The 21,646-nt window shown below is 36.2% G+C and overlaps 1 protein-coding gene across 2 annotated transcripts in view; it reads left to right on the top strand.

Annotated features, from left to right (window-relative positions):
• The window catches only part of LOC137277442 (leucine-rich repeat serine/threonine-protein kinase 1-like), a 79,818-nt gene that overhangs the window by 45,741 nt on the left and 12,431 nt on the right, over positions 1-21,646 (top strand). For both annotated transcript variants that reach the window (XM_067809169.1, XM_067809170.1), the window contains 2 exons: positions 637-764; positions 980-1,125. In XM_067809169.1, the coding sequence (XP_067665270.1) occupies positions 637-764; positions 980-1,125 (274 nt within the window). The remainder of the gene's footprint in view (positions 1-636; positions 765-979; positions 1,126-21,646) is intronic.

Genomic DNA, 21,646 nt, shown 5'->3' with positions numbered 1-21,646 from the left:
CTGTTTTCAAGGCCCAGGGCACGTTTCACAAAACTTTCGTAAGCCTAAGATCTCATAACTTTTATCATAGCATTTGTACCTCTTATCCTGTAATATGGGAGGCCTGAATACTATGAGAAAAGTTATGAGATCTTAGGCTTACAAGAGTTTTGTGCAACGGAGCCCTGTATCACAGTGGGCTTGCTTTCCTCAGCAAGCTGACATTCCATGACATAACTGAAACAATGTTTTGAAGGTCTTAAACCAAACTTACTTACTCATCATGAAGTAAAATTTTGCATTCACATTGCCAGTATGTTGTTCTTGTCTGTAGAGAAAACTGTTGTGACCTCCTGATAGTGCCCCGTCATCATGCCTAACAAAATGTATTATAGGCTTTGGACAGATTTTTGAAGCTCTCCTAGTGAGATAGTCAAAGTGCCATTCATAAATACTAACTTACAACTATCTTAGTGCCGAGAGAGCTTAGAAAATCTAGGCCCAGGATCACAGTCATCTGGTAGTCATAGTACTGGACTGTGGAGGCGATTCTTCACTGGCCCTCTGTGATAATTGCTGAGGTATAAAACAACTTTAACCTTCTTTGTTATAATTAGTTTTTGTGTTGTTGGTATGCTGTGTTGTTGTATTGTGCAGCTTTGAAGTACCTGCTGGAGGCTGGGTCTCTGCTTCACTTCAATGAACAGCTGCAAGGTCTAAACTGCTTGTACTTCCTTGATCCAGTCTGGCTGCAGGAACTCCTAGCACTCATCGCTATCGATACGGTAAGTTGAGTGAGTGAGTTAGTCAGTTAGTCAGTGTTCCAGCATTATGGTGGTGTGGGACAACCAAAATGTTTTGTATTCCAACTGTACCCAAGTCGTTGGCAATTTGACACAAACTCAGTGTAAGTTAGTGTGTTAATAGTTAACAATATCATGATAAAACTTCTTTGATATGCATGGGGTCATAATAACCTCTCTTTGAAATGAATCTTCAGAACAGAATATCGACAACTGCCAAGATTCCAGTGACACAGTTATATCAGCGGTTCAAGGAGAAGATGTTTCCTGATGACCTCTTTCTTCAGTACATTCAGCTGCTGAAGCGCTCTGAGATTGTGGTGGAGACAGATGATGGCAAAAAGTAGGATGGTGATTCATTCTATCCATGTGCACAGTCTATGCTTTAGCCACTAGTCCAAAGTCTTTTAACATTCTGATGCTCCAGTCCGTGTACACCATGTCTATGCTTATAATAGTTCATATATGATACTAGTAATCAGTCTGTGACATTCTGATGCTCCAGTCCATGTACACCATGTCTATGCTTATAATAGTTCATATATGATGCTAGTAATCAGTCTTGTAACATTCTGATGCTCCAGTCCTCTCAGCTTATAATGGTTAATAAATGTTACTAGTAATCAGTCTTGTGACATTCTGATGCTCCAGTAGTCTTGGCTTGTAATAGTTCATGTATGATACTAGTAATCAGTCTTGTGACATTCTGATGCTCCAGTAGTCTTGGCTTGTAATAGTTCATATATGATAATAGTAATCAGTCTTGTGACATTCTGATGGTCCAGTAGTCTTGGCTTGTAATAGTTCATGTATGATACTAGTAATCAGTCTTGTGACATTCTGATGCTCCAGTAGTCTTGGCTTGTAATAGTTCATGTATGATACTAGTAATCAGTCTTGTGACATTCTGATGCTCCAGTAGTCTTGGCTTGTAATAGTTCATATATGATAATAGTAATCAGTCTTGTGACATTCTGATGCTCCAGTAGTCTTGGCTTGTAATAGTTCATATATGATAATAGTAATCAGTCTTGTGACATTCTGATGCTCCAGTAGTCTTGGCTTGTAATAGTTCATGTATGATACTAGTAATCAGTCTTGTGACATTCTGATGCTCCAGTAGTCTTGGCTTGTAATAGTTCATATATGATACTAGTAATCAGTCTTGTGACATTCTGATGGTCCAGTCCTCTCAGCTTATAATGGTTAATAAATGTTACTAGTAATCAGTCTTGTGACATTCTGATGCTCCAGTAGTCTTGGCTTGTAATAGTTCATATATGATGCTAGTAATCAGTCTTGTAACATTCTGATGCTCCAGTCCTCTCAGCTTATAATGGTTAATAAATGTTACTAGTAATCAGTCTTGTGACATTCTGATGCTCCAGTAGTCTTGGCTTGTAATAGTTCATATATGATACTAGTAATCAGTCTTGTGACATTCTGATGCTCCAGTAGTCTTGGCTTGTAATAGTTCATGTATGATACTAGTAATCAGGCGTGTGACATTCTGATGGTCCAGTAGTCTTGGCTTGTAATAGTTCATGTATGATACTAGTAATTAGTCTTGTGACATTCTGATGGTCCAGTAGTCTTGGTTTGTAATAGTTCATGTATGATACTAGTAATCAGTCTTGTGACATTCTGATGCTCCAGTAGTCTTGGCTTGTAATAGTTCATGTATGATACTAGTAATCAGTCTTGTGACATTCTGATGCTCCAGTAGTCTTGGCTTGTAATAGTTCATGTATGATACTAGTAATTAGTCTTGTGACATTCTGATGGTCCAGTAGTCTTGGCTTATAATAGTTCATATATGATACTAGTAATCAGTCTTGTGACATTCTGATGCTCCAGTAGTCTTGGCTTGTAATAGTTCATGTATGATACTAGTAATCAGTCTTGTGACATTCTGATGCTCCAGTAGTCTTGGCTTGTAATAGTTCATGTATGATACTAGTAATTAGTCTTGTGACATTCTGATGCTCCAGTAGTCTTGGCTTGTAATAGTTCATATATGATACTAGTAATCAGTCTTGTGACATTCTGATGCTCCAGTAGTCTTGGCTTGTAATAGTTCATATATGATAATAGTAATCAGTCTTGTGACATTCTGATGCTCCAGTAGTCTTGGCTTGTAATAGTTCATATATGATACTAGTAATTAGTCTTGTGACATTCTGATGGTCCAGTAGTCTTGGCTTATAATAGTTCATGTATGATACTAGTAATCAGTCTTGTGACATTCTGATGCTCCAGTAGTCTTGGCTTGTAATAGTTCATGTATGATACTAGTAATTAGTCTTGTGACATTCTGATGCTCCAGTAGTCTTGGCTTGTAATAGTTCATATATGATACTAGTAATTAGTCTTGTGACATTCTGATGGTCCAGTAGTCTTGGCTTATAATAGTTCATGTATGATACTAGTAATCAGTCTTGTGACATTCTGATGCTCCAGTAGTCTTGGCTTGTAATAGTTCATATATGATAATAGTAATCAGTCTTGTGACATTCTGATGGTCCAGTAGTCTTGGCTTATAATAGTTCATGTATGATACTAGTAATCAGTCTTGTAACATTCTGATGCTCCAGTACTCTTGGCTTGTAATAGTTCATGTATGATACTAGTAATTAGTCTTGTGACATTCTGATGGTCCAGTAGTCTTGGCTTATAATAGTTCATATATGATACTAGTAATTAGTCTTGTGACATTCTGATGCTCCAGTAGTCTTGGCTTGTAATAGTTCATGTATGATACTAGTAATCAGTCTTGTGACATTCTGATGCTCCAGTAGTCTTGGCTTTTAATAGTTCATATATGATACTAGTAATCAGTCTTGTGACATTCTGATGGTCCAGTAGTCTTGGCTTGTAATAGTTCATGTATGATACTAGTAATCAGTCTTGTGACATTCTGATGCTCCAGTAGTCTTGGCTTGTAATAGTTCATATATGATAATAGTAATCAGTCTTGTGACATTCTGATGCTCCAGTAGTCTTGGCTTGTAATAGTTCATGTATGATACTAGTAATTAGTCTTGTGACATTCTGATGCTCCAGTAGTCTTGGCTTGTAATAGTTCATGTATGATACTAGTAATCAGTCTTGTGACATTCTGATGCTCCAGTAGTCTTGGCTTGTAATAGTTCATGTATGATACTAGTAATCAGTCTTGTGACATTCTGATGCTCCAGTAGTCTTGGCTTGTAATAGTTCATGTATGATACTAGTAATCAGTCTTGTGACATTCTGATGCTCCAGTAGTCTTGGCTTGTAATAGTTCATATATGATACTAGTAATTAGTCTTGTGACATTCTGATGGTCCAGTCCTCTCAGCTTATAATGGTTAATAAATGTTACTAGTAATCAGTCTTGTGACATTCTGATGCTCCAGTAGTCTTGGCTTGTAATAGTTCATGTATGATACTAGTAATCAGTCTTGTGACATTCTGATGCTCCAGTAGTCTTGGCTTGTAATAGTTCATGTATGATACTAGTAATCAGTCTTGTGACATTCTGATGCTCCAGTAGTCTTGGCTTGTAATAGTTCATGTATGATACTAGTAATCAGTCTTGTGACATTCTGATGCTCCAGTAGTCTTGGCTTGTAATAGTTCATATATGATACTAGTAATTAGTCTTGTGACATTCTGATGGTCCAGTCCTCTCAGCTTATAATGGTTAATAAATGTTACTAGTATTCAGTCTTGTGACATTCTGATGCTCCAGTAGTCTTGGCTTGTAATAGTTCATGTATGATACTAGTAATCAGTCTTGTGACATTCTGATGGTCCAGTAGTCTTGGCTTGTAATAGTTCATGAATGATACTAGTAATCAGTCTTGTGACATTCTGATGCTCCAGTAGTCTTGGCTTGTAATAGTTCATAAATGATACTAGTAATCAGTCTTGTGACATTCTGATGCTCCAGTAGTCTTGGCTTGTAATAGTTCATATATGATGCTAGTAATCAGTCTTGTGACATTCTGATGGTCCAGTACTCTTGGCTTGTAATAGTTCATGTATGATACTAGTAATTAGTCTTGTGACATTCTGATGCTCCAGTAGTCTTGGCTTGTAATAGTTCATAAATGATACTAGTAATTAGTCTTGTGACATTCTGATGGTCCAGTAGTCTTGGCTTGTAATAGTTCATAAATGATACTAGTAATTAGTCTTGTGACATTCTGATGCTCCAGTAGTCTTGGCTTGTAATAGTTCATGTATGATACTAGTAATCAGTCTTGTGACATTCTGATGGTCCAGTCCTCTCAGCTTATAATGGTTAATAAATGTTACTAGTAATCAGTCTTGTGACATTCTGATGCTCCAGTAGTCTTGGCTTGTAATAGTTCATGTATGATACTAGTAATCAGTCTTGTGACATTCTGATGCTCCAGTAGTCTTGGCTTGTAATAGTTCATGTATGATACTAGTAATCAGTCTTGTGACATTCTGATGCTCCAGTAGTCTTGGCTTGTAATAGTTCATGTATGATACTAGTAATCAGTCTTGTGACATTCTGATGCTCCAGTAGTCTTGGCTTGTAATAGTTCATATATGATACTAGTAATTAGTCTTGTGACATTCTGATGGTCCAGTCCTCTAAGCTTATAATGGTTAATAAATGTTACTAGTAATCAGTCTTGTGACATTCTGATGCTCCAGTAGTCTTGGCTTGTAATAGTTCATGTATGATACTAGTAATCAGTCTTGTGACATTCTGATGCTCCAGTAGTCTTGGCTTGTAATAGTTCATGAATGATACTAGTAATCAGTCTTGTGACATTCTGATGCTCCAGTAGTCTTGGCTTGTAATAGTTCATAAATGATACTAGTAATCAGTCTTGTGACATTCTGATGCTCCAGTAGTCTTGGCTTGTAATAGTTCATATATGATGCTAGTAATCAGTCTTGTGACATTCTGATGGTCCAGTACTCTTGGCTTGTAATAGTTCATGTATGATACTAGTAATTAGTCTTGTGACATTCTGATGCTCCAGTAGTCTTGGCTTGTAATAGTTCATAAATGATACTAGTAATTAGTCTTGTGACATTCTGATGGTCCAGTAGTCTTGGCTTGTAATAGTTCATAAATGATACTAGTAATTAGTCTTGTGACATTCTGATGCTCCAGTAGTCTTGGCTTGTAATAGTTCATGTATGATACTAGTAATCAGTCTTGTGACATTCTGATGCTCCAGTAGTCTTGGCTTGTAATAGTTCATAAATGATACTAGTAATTAGTCTTGTGACATTCTGATGGTCCAGTAGTCTTGGCTTGTAATAGTTCATAAATGATACTAGTAATTAGTCTTGTGACATTCTGATGGTCCAGTAGTCTTAGCTTGTAATAGTTCATGTATGATACTAGTAATCAGTCTTGTGACATTCTGATGCTCCAGTAGTCTTGGCTTGTAATAGTTCATATATGATACTAGTAATTAGTCTTGTGACATTCTGATGCTCTAGTAGTCTTGGCTTGTAGTAGTTCATATATGATACTAGTAATCAGTCTTGTGACATTCTGATGCTCCAGTAGTCTTGGCTTGTAATAGTTCATGTATGATACTAGTAATCAGTCTTGTGACATTCTGATGCTCCAGTAGTCTTGGCTTGTAATAGTTCATGTATGATACTAGTAATCAGGCGTGTGACATTCTGATGCTCCAGTAGTCTTGGCTTGTAATAGTTCATGTATGATACTAGTAATCAGTCTTGTGACATTCTGATGGTCCAGTAGTCTTAGCTTGTAATAGTTCATGTATGATACTAGTAATCAGTCTTGTGACATTCTGATGCTCCAGTAGTCTTGGCTTGTAATAGTTCATATATGATACTAGTAATTAGTCTTGTGACATTCTGATGGTCCAGTAGTCTTAGCTTGTAATAGTTCATGTATGATACTAGTAATCAGTCTTGTGACATTCTGATGGTCCAGTAGTCTTGGCTTGTAATAGTTCATATATGATACTAGTAATCAGTCTTGTGACATTCTGATGGTCCAGTAGTCTTAGCTTGTAATAGTTCATGTATGATACTAGTAATCAGTCTTGTGACATTCTGATGCTCCAGTAGTCTTGGCTTGTAATAGTTCATGTATGATAATAGTAATCAGTCTTGTGACATTCTGATGCTCCAGTAGTCTTGGCTTGTAATAGTTCATATATGATACTAGTAATTAGTCTTGTGACATTCTGATGGTCCAGTAGTCTTAGCTTGTAATAGTTCATGTATGATACTAGTAATCAGTCTTGTGACATTCTGATGCTCCAGTACTCTTGGCTTGTAATAGTTCATGTATGATACTAGTAATTAGTCTTGTGACATTCTGATGCTCCAGTAGTCTTGGCTTGTAATAGTTCATATATGATAATAGTAATCAGTCTTGTGACATTCTGATGCTCCAGTAGTCTTGGCTTGTAATAGTTCATATATGATACTAGTAATCAGTCTTGTGACATTCTGATGGTCCAGTCCTCTCAGCTTATAATGGTTAATAAATGTTACTAGTAATCAGTCTTGTGACATTCTGATGGTCCAGTAGTCTTGGCTTGTAATAGTTCATGTATGATACTAGTAATTAGTCTTGTGACATTCTGATGCTCCAGTAGTCTTGGCTTGTAATAGTTCATGTATGATACTAGTAATCAGTCTTGTGACATTCTGATGCTCCAGTAGTCTTGGCTTGTAATAGTTCATGTATGATACTAGTAATCAGTCTTGTGACATTCTGATGGTCCAGTAGTCTTGGCTTGTAATAGTTCATGTATGATACTAGTAATCAGTCTTGTGACATTCTGATGGTCCAGTAGTCTTGGCTTGTAATAGTTCATATATGATAATAGTAATCAGTCTTGTGACATTCTGATGCTCCAGTAGTCTTGGCTTGTAATAGTTCATGTATGATACTAGTAATCAGGCGTGTGACATTCTGATGCTCCAGTAGTCTTGGCTTGTAATAGTTCATGTATGATACTAGTAATCAGTCTTGTGACATTCTGATGCTCCAGTAGTCTTGGCTTGTAATAGTTCATGTATGATACTAGTAATCAGTCTTGTGACATTCTGATGGTGCAGTAGTCTTGGCTTGTAATAGTTCATGTATGATACTAGTAATCAGTCTTGTGACATTCTGATGGTCCAGTAGTCTTGGCTTGTAATAGTTCATATATGATAATAGTAATCAGTCTTGTGACATTCTGATGCTCCAGTAGTCTTGGCTTCTAATAGTTCATAAATGATACTAGTAATCAGGCGTGTGACATTCTGATGCTCCAGTAGTCTTGGCTTGTAATAGTTCATGTATGATACTAGTAATCAGTCTTGTGACATTCTGATGCTCCTGTACTCTTGGCTTGTAATAGTTCATGTATGATACTAGTAATTAGTCTTGTGACATTCTGATGGTCCAGTAGTCTTGGCTTGTAATAGTTCATATATGATACTAGTAATTAGTCTTGTGACATTCTGATGGTCCAGTCCTCTCAGCTTATAATGGTTAATAAATGTTACTAGTAATCAGTCTTGTGACATTCTGATGCTCCAGTAGTCTTGGCTTGTAATAGTTCATGTATGATAATAGTAATCAGTCTTGTGACATTCTGATGCTCCAGTAGTCTTGGCTTGTAATAGTTCATATATGATACTAGTAATTAGTCTTGTGACATTCTGATGCTCCAGTAGTCTTGGCTTGTAATAGTTCATATATGATAATAGTAATCAGTCTTGTGACATTCTGATGCTCCAGTAGTCTTGGCTTGTAATAGTTCATAAATGATACTAGTAATTAGTCTTGTGACATTCTGATGGTCCAGTAGTCTTGGCTTGTAATAGTTCATAAATGATACTAGTAATTAGTCTTGTGACATTCTGATGCTCCAGTAGTCTTGGCTTGTAATAGTTCATGTATGATACTAGTAGTCAGTCTTGTGACATTCTGATGCTCCAGTAGTCTTGGCTTGTAATAGTTCATGTATGATACTAGTAATTAGTCTTGTGACATTCTGATGCTCCAGTAGTCTTGGCTTGTAATAGTTCATATATGATACTAGTAATTAGTCTTGTGACATTCTGATGGTCCAGTCCTCTCAGCTTATAATGGTTAATAAATGTTACTAGTAATCAGTCTTGTGACATTCTGATGCTCCAGTAGTCTTGGCTTGTAATAGTTCATGTATGATACTAGTAATCAGTCTTGTGACATTCTGATGGTCCAGTAGTCTTGGCTTGTAATAGTTCATGTATGATACTAGTAATCAGTCTTGTGACATTCTGATGGTCCAGTAGTCTTGGCTTGTAATAGTTCATATATGATACTAGTAATCAGTCTTGTGACATTCTGATGCTCCAGTAGTCTTGGCTTCTAATAGTTCATAAATGATACTAGTAATCAGGCGTGTGACATTCTGATGCTCCAGTAGTCTTGGCTTGTAATAGTTCATGTATGATACTAGTAATCAGTCTTGTGACATTCTGATGCTCCTGTACTCTTGGCTTGTAATAGTTCATGTATGATACTAGTAATTAGTTTTGTGACATTCTGATGCTCCAGTAGTCTTGGCTTGTAATAGTTCATATATGATACTAGTAATTAGTCTTGTGACATTCTGATGGTCCAGTCCTCTCAGCTTATAATGGTTAATAAATGTTACTAGTAATCAGTCTTGTGACATTCTGATGCTCCAGTAGTCTTGGCTTGTAATAGTTCATGTATGATAATAGTAATCAGTCTTGTGACATTCTGATGCTCCAGTAGTCTTGGCTTGTAATAGTTCATATATGATACTAGTAATTAGTCTTGTGACATTCTGATGCTCCAGTAGTCTTGGCTTGTAATAGTTCATATATGATAATAGTAATCAGTCTTGTGACATTCTGATGCTCCAGTAGTCTTGGCTTGTAATAGTTCATAAATGATACTAGTAATTAGTCTTGTGACATTCTGATGGTCCAGTAGTCTTGGCTTGTAATAGTTCATAAATGATACTAGTAATTAGTCTTGTGACATTCTGATGCTCCAGTAGTCTTGGCTTGTAATAGTTCATGTATGATACTAGTAATCAGTCTTGTGACATTCTGATGCTCCAGTAGTCTTGGCTTGTAATAGTTCATGTATGATACTAGTAATTAGTCTTGTGAGATTCTGATGCTCCAGTAGTCTTGGCTTGTAATAGTTCATATATGATACTAGTAATTAGTCTTGTGACATTCTGATGGTCCAGTCCTCTCAGCTTATAATGGTTAATAAATGTTACTAGTAATCAGTCTTGTGACATTCTGATGCTCCAGTAGTCTTGGCTTGTAATAGTTCATGTATGATAATAGTAATCAGTCTTGTGACATTCTGATGCTCCAGTAGTCTTGGCTTGTAATAGTTCATATATGATACTAGTAATTAGTCTTGTGACATTCTGATGCTCCAGTAGTCTTGGCTTGTAATAGTTCATATATGATAATAGTAATCAGTCTTGTGACATTCTGATGCTCCAGTAGTCTTGGCTTGTAATAGTTCATAAATGATACTAGTAATTAGTCTTGTGACATTCTGATGGTCCAGTAGTCTTGGCTTGTAATAGTTCATAAATGATACTAGTAATTAGTCTTGTGACATTCTGATGCTCCAGTAGTCTTGGCTTGTAATAGTTCATATATGATACTAGTAATCAGTCTTGTGACATTCTGATGCTCCAGTAGTCTTGGCTTGTAATAGTTCATAAATGATACTAGTAATTAGTCTTGTGACATTCTGATGGTCCAGTACTCTTGGCTTGTAATAGTTCATAAATGATACTAGTAATTAGTCTTGTGACATTCTGATGGTCCAGTAGTCTTAGCTTGTAATAGTTCATGTATGATACTAGTAATCAGTCTTGTGACATTCTGATGCTCCAGTAGTCTTGGCTTGTAATAGTTCATATATGATACTAGTAATTAGTCTTGTGACATTCTGATGCTCTAGTAGTCTTGGCTTGTAGTAGTTCATATATGATACTAGTAATCAGTCTTGTGACATTCTGATGGTCCAGTAGTCTTAGCTTGTAATAGTTCATGTATGATACTAGTAATTAGTCTTGTGACATTCTGATGCTCCAGTAGTCTTGGCTTGTAATAGTTCATGTATGATACTAGTAATCAGGCGTGTGACATTCTGATGCTCCAGTAGTCTTGGCTTGTAATAGTTCATGTATGATACTAGTAATCAGTCTTGTGACATTCTGATGGTCCAGTAGTCTTAGCTTGTAATAGTTCATGTATGATACTAGTAATCAGTCTTGTGACATTCTGATGCTCCAGTAGTCTTGGCTTGTAATAGTTCATATATGATACTAGTAATTAGTCTTGTGACATTCTGATGGTCCAGTAGTCTTAGCTTGTAATAGTTCATGTATGATACTAGTAATCAGTCTTGTGACATTCTGATGGTGCAGTAGTCTTGGCTTGTAATAGTTCATATATGATACTAGTAATCAGTCTTGTGACATTCTGATGGTCCAGTAGTCTTGGCTTGTAATAGTTCATGTATGATACTAGTAATCAGTCTTGTGACATTCTGATGCTCCAGTAGTCTTGGCTTGTAATAGTTCATGTATGATAATAGTAATCAGTCTTGTGACATTCTGATGCTCCAGTAGTCTTGGCTTGTAATAGTTCATATATGATACTAGTAATTAGTCTTGTGACATTCTGATGGTCCAGTAGTCTTAGCTTGTAATAGTTCATGTATGATACTAGTAATCAGTCTTGTGACATTCTGATGCTCCAGTACTCTTGGCTTGTAATAGTTCATGTATGATACTAGTAATTAGTCTTGTGACATTCTGATGCTCCAGTAGTCTTGGCTTGTAATAGTTCATATATGATAATAGTAATCAGTCTTGTGACATTCTGATGCTCCAGTAGTCTTGGCTTGTAATAGTTCATGTATGATACTAGTAATCAGTCTTGTGACATTCTGATGCTCCAGTAGTCTTGGCTTGTAATAGTTCATATATGATACTAGTAATCAGTCTTGTGACATTCTGATGGTCCAGTCCTCTCAGCTTATAATGGTTAATAAATGTTACTAGTAATCAGTCTTGTGACATTCTGATGGTCCAGTAGTCTTGGCTTGTAGTAGTTCATATATGATACTAGTAATTAGTCTTGTGACATTCTGATGCTCCAGTAGTCTTGGCTTGTAATAGTTCATGTATGATACTAGTAATTAGTCTTGTGACATTCTGATGGTCCAGTAGTCTTGGCTTGTAATAGTTCATGTATGATACTAGTAATCAGTCTTGTGACATTCTGATGCTCCAGTAGTCTTGGCTTGTAATAGTTCATGTATGATACTAGTAATCAGTCTTGTGACATTCTGATGGTCCAGTAGTCTTGGCTTGTAATAGTTCATGTATGATACTAGTAATCAGTCTTGTGACATTCTGATGGTCCAGTAGTCTTGGCTTGTAATAGTTCATATATGATAATAGTAATCAGTCTTGTGACATTCTGATGCTCCAGTAGTCTTGGCTTGTAATAGTTCATGTATGATACTAGTAATCAGGCGTGTGACATTCTGATGCTCCAGTAGTCTTGGCTTGTAATAGTTCATGTATGATACTAGTAATCAGTCTTGTGACATTCTGATGCTCCAGTAGTCTTGGCTTGTAATAGTTCATGTATGATACTAGTAATCAGTCTTGTGACATTCTGATGGTGCAGTAGTCTTGGCTTGTAATAGTTCATGTATGATACTAGTAATCAGTCTTGTGACATTCTGATGGTCCAGTAGTCTTGGCTTGTAATAGTTCATATATGATAATAGTAATCAGTCTTGTGACATTCTGATGCTCCAGTAGTCTTGGCTTGTAATAGTTCATAAATGATACTAGTAATCAGGCGTGTGACATTCTGATGCTCCAGTAGTCTTGGCTTGTAATAGTTCATGTATGATACTAGTAATCAGTCTTGTGACATTCTGATGCTCCTGTACTCTTGGCTTGTAATAGTTCATGTATGATACTAGTAATTAGTCTTGTGACATTCTGATGCTCCAGTAGTCTTGGCTTGTAATAGTTCATATATGATACTAGTAATTAGTCTTGTGACATTCTGATGGTCCAGTCCTCTCAGCTTATAATGGTTAATAAATGTTACTAGTAATCAGTCTTGTGACATTCTGATGCTCCAGTAGTCTTGGCTTGTAATAGTTCATGTATGATAATAGTAATCAGTCTTGTGACATTCTGATGCTCCAGTAGTCTTAGCTTGTAATAGTTCATATATGATACTAGTAATTAGTCTTGTGACATTCTGATGCTCCAGTAGTCTTGGCTTGTAATAGTTCATATATGATAATAGTAATGAGTCTTGTGACATTCTGATGCTCCAGTAGTCTTGGCTTGTAATAGTTCATATATGATAATAGTAATCAGTCTTGTGACATTCTGATGCTCCAGTAGTCTTGGCTTGTAATAGTTCATATATGTTACTAGTAATCAGTCTTGTGACATTCTGATGCTCCAGTAGTCTTGGCTTGTAATAGTTCATATATGATAATAGTAATCAGTCTTGTGACATTCTGATGCTCCAGTAGTCTTGGCTTGTATTAGTTCATGTATGATACTAGTAATTAGTCTTGTGACATTCTGATGCTCCAGTAGTCTTGGCTTGTAATAGTTCATGTATGATACTAGTAATTAGTCTTGTGACATTCTGATGGTCCAGTCCTCTCAGCTTATAATGGTTAATAAATGTTACTAGTAATCAGTCTTGTGACATTCTGATGCTCCAGTAGTCTTGGCTTGTAATAGTTCATATATGATAATAGTAATCAGTCTTGTGACATTCTGATGCTCCAGTAGTCTTGGCTTGTAATAGTTCATGTATGATACTAGTAATCAGGCGTGTGACATTCTGATGGTCCAGTAGTCTTGGCTTGTAATAGTTCATGTATGATACTAGTAATCAGTCTTGTGACATTCTGATGCTCCAGTAGTCTTGGCTTGTAATAGTTCATATATGATACTAGTAATCAGTCTTGTGACATTCTGATGCTCCAGTAGTCTTGGCTTGTAATAGTTCATGTATGATACTAGTAATTAGTCTTGTGACATTCTGATGCTCCAGTAGTCTTGGCTTGTAATAGTTCATATATGATACTAGTAATTAGTCTTGTGACATTCTGATGGTCCAGTCCTCTCAGCTTATAATGGTTAATAAATGTTACTAGTAATCAGTCTTGTGACATTCTGATGCTCCAGTAGTCTTGGCTTGTAATAGTTCATATATGATACTAGTAATCAGTCTTGTGACATTCTGATGCTCCAGTAGTCTTGGCTTGTAATAGTTCATATATGATACTAGTAATTAGTCTTGTGACATTCTGATGCTCCAGTAGTCTTGGCTTGTAATAGTTCATATATGATAATAGTAATCAGTCTTGTGACATTCTGATGCTCCAGTAGTCTTGGCTTGTAATAGTTCATATATGATAATAGTAATCAGTCTTGTGACATTCTGATGGTCCAGTAGTCTTGGCTTGTAATAGTTCATGTATGATACTAGTAATCAGTCTTGTGACATTCTGATGCTCCAGTAGTCTTGGCTTGTAATAGTTCATATATGATAATAGTAATCAGTCTTGTGACATTCTGATGCTCCAGTAGTCTTGGCTTGTAATAGTTCATATATGTTACTAGTAATCAGTCTTGTGACATTCTGATGGTCCAGTACTCTTGGCTTGTAATAGTTCATGTATGATACTAGTAATTAGTCTTGTGACATTCTGATGCTCCAGTAGTCTTGGCTTGTAATAGTTCATATATGATACTAGTAATCAGTCTTGTGACATTCTGATGCTCCAGTAGTCTTGGCTTGTAATAGTTCATATATGATAATAGTAATCAGTCTTGTGACATTCTGATGCTCCAGTAGTCTTGGCTTGTAATAGTTCATGTATGATACTAGTAATTAGTCTTGTGACATTCTGATGGTCCAGTAGTCTTGGCTTGTAATAGTTCATATATGATAATAGTAATCAGTCTTGTGACATTCTGATGCTCCAGTAGTCTTGGCTTGTAATAGTTCATGTATGATACTAGTAATTAGTCTTGTGACATTCTGATGGTCCAGTCCTCTCAGCTTATAATGGTTAATAAATGTTACTAGTAATCAGTCTTGTGACATTCTGATGCTCCAGTAGTCTTGGCTTGTAATAGTTCATATATGATAATAGTAATCAGTCTTGTGACATTCTGATGCTCCAGTAGTCTTGGCTTGTAATAGTTCATGTATGATACTAGTAATCAGGCGTGTGACATTCTGATGGTCCAGTAGTCTTGGCTTGTAATAGTTCATGTATGATACTAGGAATCAGTCTTGTGACATTCTGATGCTCCAGTAGTCTTGGCTTGTAATAGTTCATATATGATACTAGTAATCAGTCTTGTGACATTCTGATGCTCCAGTAGTCTTGGCTTGTAATAGTTCATGTATGATACTAGTAATTAGTCTTGTGACATTCTGATGCTCCAGTAGTCTTGGCTTGTAATAGTTCATATATGATACTAGTAATTAGTCTTGTGACATTCTGATGGTCCAGTCCTCTCAGCTTATAATGGTTAATAAATGTTACTAGTAATCAGTCTTGTGACATTCTGATGCTCCAGTAGTCTTGGCTTGTAATAGTTCATATATGATACTAGTAATCAGTCTTGTGACATTCTGATGCTCCAGTAGTCTTGGCTTGTAATAGTTCATATATGATACTAGTAATTAGTCTTGTGACATTCTGATGGTCCAGTAGTCTTGGCTTGTAATAGTTCATGTATGATACTAGTAATCAGTCTTGTGACATTCTGATGCTCCAGTAGTCTTGGCTTGTAATAGTTCATATATGATAATAGTAATCAGTCTTGTGACATTCTGATGCTCCAGTAGTCTTGGCTTGTAATAGTTCATATATGTTACTAGTAATCAGTCTTGTGACATTCTGATGGTCCAGTACTCTTGGCTTGTAATAGTTCATGTATGATACTAGTAATTAGTCTTGTGACATTCTGATGCTCCAGTAGTCTTGGCTTGTAATAGTTCATATATGATACTAGTAATCAGTCTTGTGACATTCTGATGCTCCAGTAGTCTTGGCTTGTAATAGTTCATATATGATAATAGTAATCAGTCTTGTGACATTCTGATGCTCCAGTAGTCTTGGCTTGTAATAGTTCATGTATGATACTAGTAATTAGTCTTGTGACATTCTGATGGTCCAGTAGTCTTGGCTTGTAATAGTTCATATATGATAATAGTAATCAGTCTTGTGACATTCTGATGCTCCAGTAGTCTTGGCTTGTAATAGTTCATGTATGATACTAGTAATTAGTCTTGTGACATTCTGATGGTCCAGTCCTCTCAGCTTATAATGGTTAATAAATGTTACTAGTAATCAGTCTTGTGACATTCTGATGCTCCAGTAGTCTTGGCTTGTAATAGTTCATATATGATAATAGTAATCAGTCTTGTGACATTCTGATGCTCCAGTAGTCTTGGCTTGTAATAGTTCATGTATGATACTAGTAATCAGGCGTGTGACATTCTGATGGTCCAGTAGTCTTGGCTTGTAATAGTTCATGTATGATACTAGGAATCAGTCTTGTGACATTCTGATGCTCCAGTAGTCTTGGCTTGTAATAGTTCATATATGATACTAGTAATCAGTCTTGTGACATTCTGATGCTCCAGTAGTCTTGGCTTGTAATAGTTCATGTATGATACTAGTAATTAGTCTTGTGACATTCTGATGCTCCAGTAGTCTTGGCTTGTAATAGTTCATATATGATACTAGTAATTAGTCTTGTGACATTCTGATGGTCCAGTCCTCTCAGCTTATAATGGTTAATAAATGTTACTAGTAATCAGTCTTGTGACATTCTGATGCTCCAGTAGTCTTGGCTTGTAATAGTTCATATATGATACTAGTAATCAGTCTTGTGACATTCTGATGCTCCAGTAGTCTTGGCTTGTAATAGTTCATATATGATACTAGTAATTAGTCTTGTGACATTCTGATGCTCCAGTAGTCTTGGCTTGTAATAGTTCATATATGATAATAGTAATCAGTCTTGTGACATTCTGATGCTCCAGTAGTCTTGGCTTGTAATAGTTCATATATGATAATAGTAATCAGTCTTGTGACATTCTGATGGTCCAGGAGTCTTGGCTTGTAATAGTTCATGTATGATACTAGTAATCAGTCTTGTGACATTCTGATGCTCCAGTAGTCTTGCCTTGTAATAGTTCATATATGATAATAGTAATCAGTCTTGTGACATTCTGATGCTCCAGTAGTCTTGGCTTGTAATAGTTCATATATGTTACTAGTAATCAGTCTTGTGACATTCTGATGGTCCAGTACTCTTGGCTTGTAATAGTTCATATATGATACTAGTAATTAGTCTTGTGACATTCTGATGCTCCAGTAGTCTTGGCTTGTAATAGTTCATATATGATACTAGTAATCAGTCTTGTGACATTCTGATGCTCCAGTAGTCTTGGCTTGTAATAGTTCATATATGATAATAGTAATCAGTCTTGTGACATTCTGATGCTCCAGTAGTCTTGGCTTGTAATAGTTCATGTATGATACTAGTAATCAGTCTTGTGACATTCTGATGCTCCAGTAGTCTTGGCTTGTAATAGTTCATATATGATAATAGTAATCAGTCTTGTGACATTCTGATGCTCCAGTAGTCTTGGCTTGTAATAGTTCATGTATGATACTAGTAATTAGTCTTGTGACATTCTGATGGTCCAGTCCTCTCAGCTTTTAACGGTTAATAAATGTTACTAGTAATCAGTCTTGTGACATTCTGATGCTCCAGTAGTCTTGGCTTGTAATAGTTCATATATGATAATAGTAATCAGTCTTGTGACATTCTGATGCTGCAGTAGTCTTGGCTTGTAATAGTTCATGTATGATACTAGTAATCAGGCGTGTGACATTCTGATGGTCCAGTAGTCTTGGCTTGTAATAGTTCATGTATGATACTAGTAATCAGTCTTGTGACATTCTGATGCTCCAGTAGTCTTGGCTTGTAATAGTTCATATATGATACTAGTAATCAGTCTTGTGACATTCTGATGCTCCAGTAGTCTTGGCTTGTAATAGTTCATGTATGATACTAGTAATTAGTCTTGTGACATTCTGATGCTCCAGTAGTCTTGGCTTGTAATAGTTCATATATGATACTAGTAATCAGTCTTGTGACATTCTGATGGTCCAGTACTCTTGGCTTGTAATAGTTCATGTATGATACTAGTAATTAGTCTTGTGACATTCTGATGCTCCAGTAGTCTTGGCTTGTAATAGTTCATGTATGATACTAGTAATTAGTCTTGTGACATTCTGATGCTCCAGTAGTCTTGGCTTGTAATAGTTCATATATGATACTAGTAATCAGTCTTGTGACATTCTGATGCTCCAGTAGTCTTGGCTTGTAATAGTTCATATATGATAATAGTAATCAGTCTTGTGACATTCTGATGCTCCAGTAGTCTTGGCTTGTAATAGTTCATGTATGATACTAGTAATTAGTCTTGTGACATTCTGATGGTCCAGTAGTCTTGGCTTGTAATAGTTCATATATGATAATAGTAATCAGTCTTGTGACATTCTGATGCTCCAGTAGTCTTGGCTTGTAATAGTTCATGTATGATACTAGTAATTAGTCTTGTGACATTCTGATGGTCCAGTCCTCTCAGCTTATAACGGTTAATAAATGTTACTAGTAATCAGTCTTGTGACATTCTGATGCTCCAGTAGTCTTGGCTTGTAATAGTTCATATATGATAATAGTAATCAGTCTTGTGACATTCTGATGCTCCAGTAGTCTTGGCTTGTAATAGTTCATGTATGATAATAGTAATCAGGCGTGTGACATTCTGATGGTCCAGTAGTCTTGGCTTGTAATAGTTCATGTATGATACTAGTAATCAGTCTTGTGACATTCTGATGCTCCAGTAGTCTTGGCTTGTAATAGTTCATATATGATACTAGTAATCAGTCTTGTGACATTCTGATGCTCCAGTAGTCTTGGCTTGTAATAGTTCATGTATGATACTAGTAATTAGTCTTGTGACATTCTGATGCTCCAGTAGTCTTGGCTTGTAATAGTTCATATATGATACTAGTAATCAGTCTTGTGACATTCTGATGGTCCAGTAGTCTTGGCTTGTAATAGTTCATATATGATAATAGTAGTCAGTCTTGTGACATTCTGATGCTCCAGTAGTCTTGGCTTGTAATAGTTCATATATGATAATAGTAATCAGTCTTGTGACATTCTGATGCTCCAGTACTCTTGGCTTGTAATAGTTCATGTATGATACTAGTAATTAGTCTTGTGACATTCTGATGCTCCAGTAGTCTTGGCTTGTAATAGTTCATGTATGATACTAGTAATTAGTCTTGTGACATTCTGATGCTCCAGTAGTCTTGGCTTGTAATAGTTCATATATGATACTAGTAATTAGTCTTGTGACATTCTGATGGTCCAGTAGTCTTGGCTTGTAATAGTTCATATATGATACTAGTAATCAGTCTTGTGACATTCTGATGCTCCAGTAGTCTTGGCTTGTAATAGTTCATGTATGATACTAGTAATTAGTCTTGTGACATTCTGATGCTCCAGTAGTCTTGGCTTGTAATAGTTCATATATGATACTAGTAATCAGTCTTGTGACATTCTGATGCTCCAGTAGTCTTGGCTTGTAATAGTTCATGTATGATAATAGTAATCAGTCTTGTGACATTCTGATGCTCCAGTAGTCTTGGCTTGTAGTAGTTCATGTATGATACTAGTAATTAGTCTTGTGACATTCTGATGCTCCAGTAGTCTTGGCTTGTAATAGTTCATATATGATACTAGTAATCAGTCTTGTGACATTCTGATGGTCCAGTAGTCTTGGCTTGTAATAGTTCATGTATGATACTAGTAATCAGTCTTGTGACATTCTGATGGTCCAGTAGTCTTGGCTTGTAATAGTTCATGTATGATACTAGTAATCAGTCTTGTGACATTCTGATGCTCCAGTACTCTTGGCTTGTAATAGTTCATGTATGATACTAGTAATTAGTCTTGTGACATTCTGATGGTCCAGTAGTCTTAGCTTGTAATAGTTCATGTATGATACTAGTAATTAGTCTTGTGACATTCTGATGGTCCAGTAGTCTTGGCTTGTAATAGTTCATATATGATACTAGTAATCAGTCTTGTGACATTCTGATGCTCCAGTAGTCTTGGCTTGTAATAGTTCATATATGATAATAGTAATCAGTCTTGTGACATTCTGATGCTCCAGTAGTCTTGGCTTGTAATAGTTCATGTATGATACTAGTAATCAGGCGTGTGACATTCTGATGCTCCAGTAGTCTTGGCTTGTAATAGTTCATGTATGATACTAGTAATCAGTCTTGTGACATTCTGATGGTCCAGTAGTCTTGGCTTGTAATAGTTCATGTATGATAATAGTAATCAGTCTTGTGACATTCTGATGGTCCAGTAGTCTTGGCTTGTAATAGTTCATGTATGATACTAGTAATCGGTCTTGTGACATTCTGATGCTCCAGTAGTCTTGGCTTGTAATAGTTCATATATGATACTAGTAATCAGTCTTGTGACATTCTGATGGTCCAGTAGTCTTGGCTTGTAATAGTTCATGTATGATACTAGTAATCAGTCTTGTGACATTCTGATGCTCCAGTACTCTTGGCTTGTAATAGTTCATATATGATAATAGTAATCAGTCTTGTGACATTCTGATGCTCCAGTAGTCTTGGCTTGTAATAGTTCATGTATGATACTAGTAATTAGTCTTGTGACATTCTGATGCTCCAGTAGTCTTGGCTTGTAATAGTTCATGTATGATACTAATATTCAGTCTTGTGACATTCTGATGCTCCAGTAGTCTTGGCTTGTAATAGTTCATATATGATAATAGTAATCAGTCTTGTGACATTCTGATGCTCCAGTAGTCTTGGCTTGTAATAGTTCATATATGATAATAGTAATCAGTCTTGTGACATTCTGATGCTCCAGTAGTCTTGGCTTGTAATAGTTCATGTATGATACTAGTAATTAGTCTTGTGACATTCTGATGGTCCAGTAGTCTTGGCTTATAATAGTTCATTTATGATGCTAGTAATCAGTCTTGTGACATTCTGATGGTCCAGTACTCTTGGCTTGTAATAGTTCATGTATGATACTAGTAATCAGTCTTGTGACATTCTGATGGTCCAGTAGTCTTGGCTTGTAATAGTTCATGTATGATACTAGTAATCAGTCTTGTGACATTCTGATGGTCCAGTCCATGTACACCATGTCTATGCTTATAATAGTTCATGTATGATACTAGTAATTAGTCTTGTGACATTCTGATGCTCCAGTAGTCTTGGCTTGTAATAGTTCATGTATGATACTAGTAATCAGTCTTGTGACATTCTGATGGTCCAGTAGTCTTGGCTTATAATAGTTCATATATGATAATAGTAATCAGTATTATAAAATTCTGATGGTCTGATACTCTTGGCTTACAATTGTTCATATATGATAATGCAAATCTATTCACATTGACAGAATTACTGTGCTGTGATATACTGTGTAGAACAGGTTCCTCCTTGAGGTCTGCTGACTATACATTTACATCAGTCACACTCTCCCAAACTGCTTTCATCATATATGGTATCTTTGTATCAACCCTGTCCCCTTCAGTTTTGTTTCCTCTCCATCTGACATGCCACAGTAGTTTTTATACCCTGTAATTCTTTGTGTTGATACATTCTGCAAAAGTGGTTGTAGTCATATTTCTAGTGAAAGCTGGAA

The sequence above is a fragment of the Haliotis asinina genome, chromosome 3, assembly GCF_037392515.1.
Source record: "Haliotis asinina isolate JCU_RB_2024 chromosome 3, JCU_Hal_asi_v2, whole genome shotgun sequence".
NCBI lineage: Eukaryota > Metazoa > Mollusca > Gastropoda > Lepetellida > Haliotidae > Haliotis > Haliotis asinina.
Note: the sequence above shows the minus strand (reverse complement) of the source record. Positions and strands in the feature narration are given on the sequence as shown.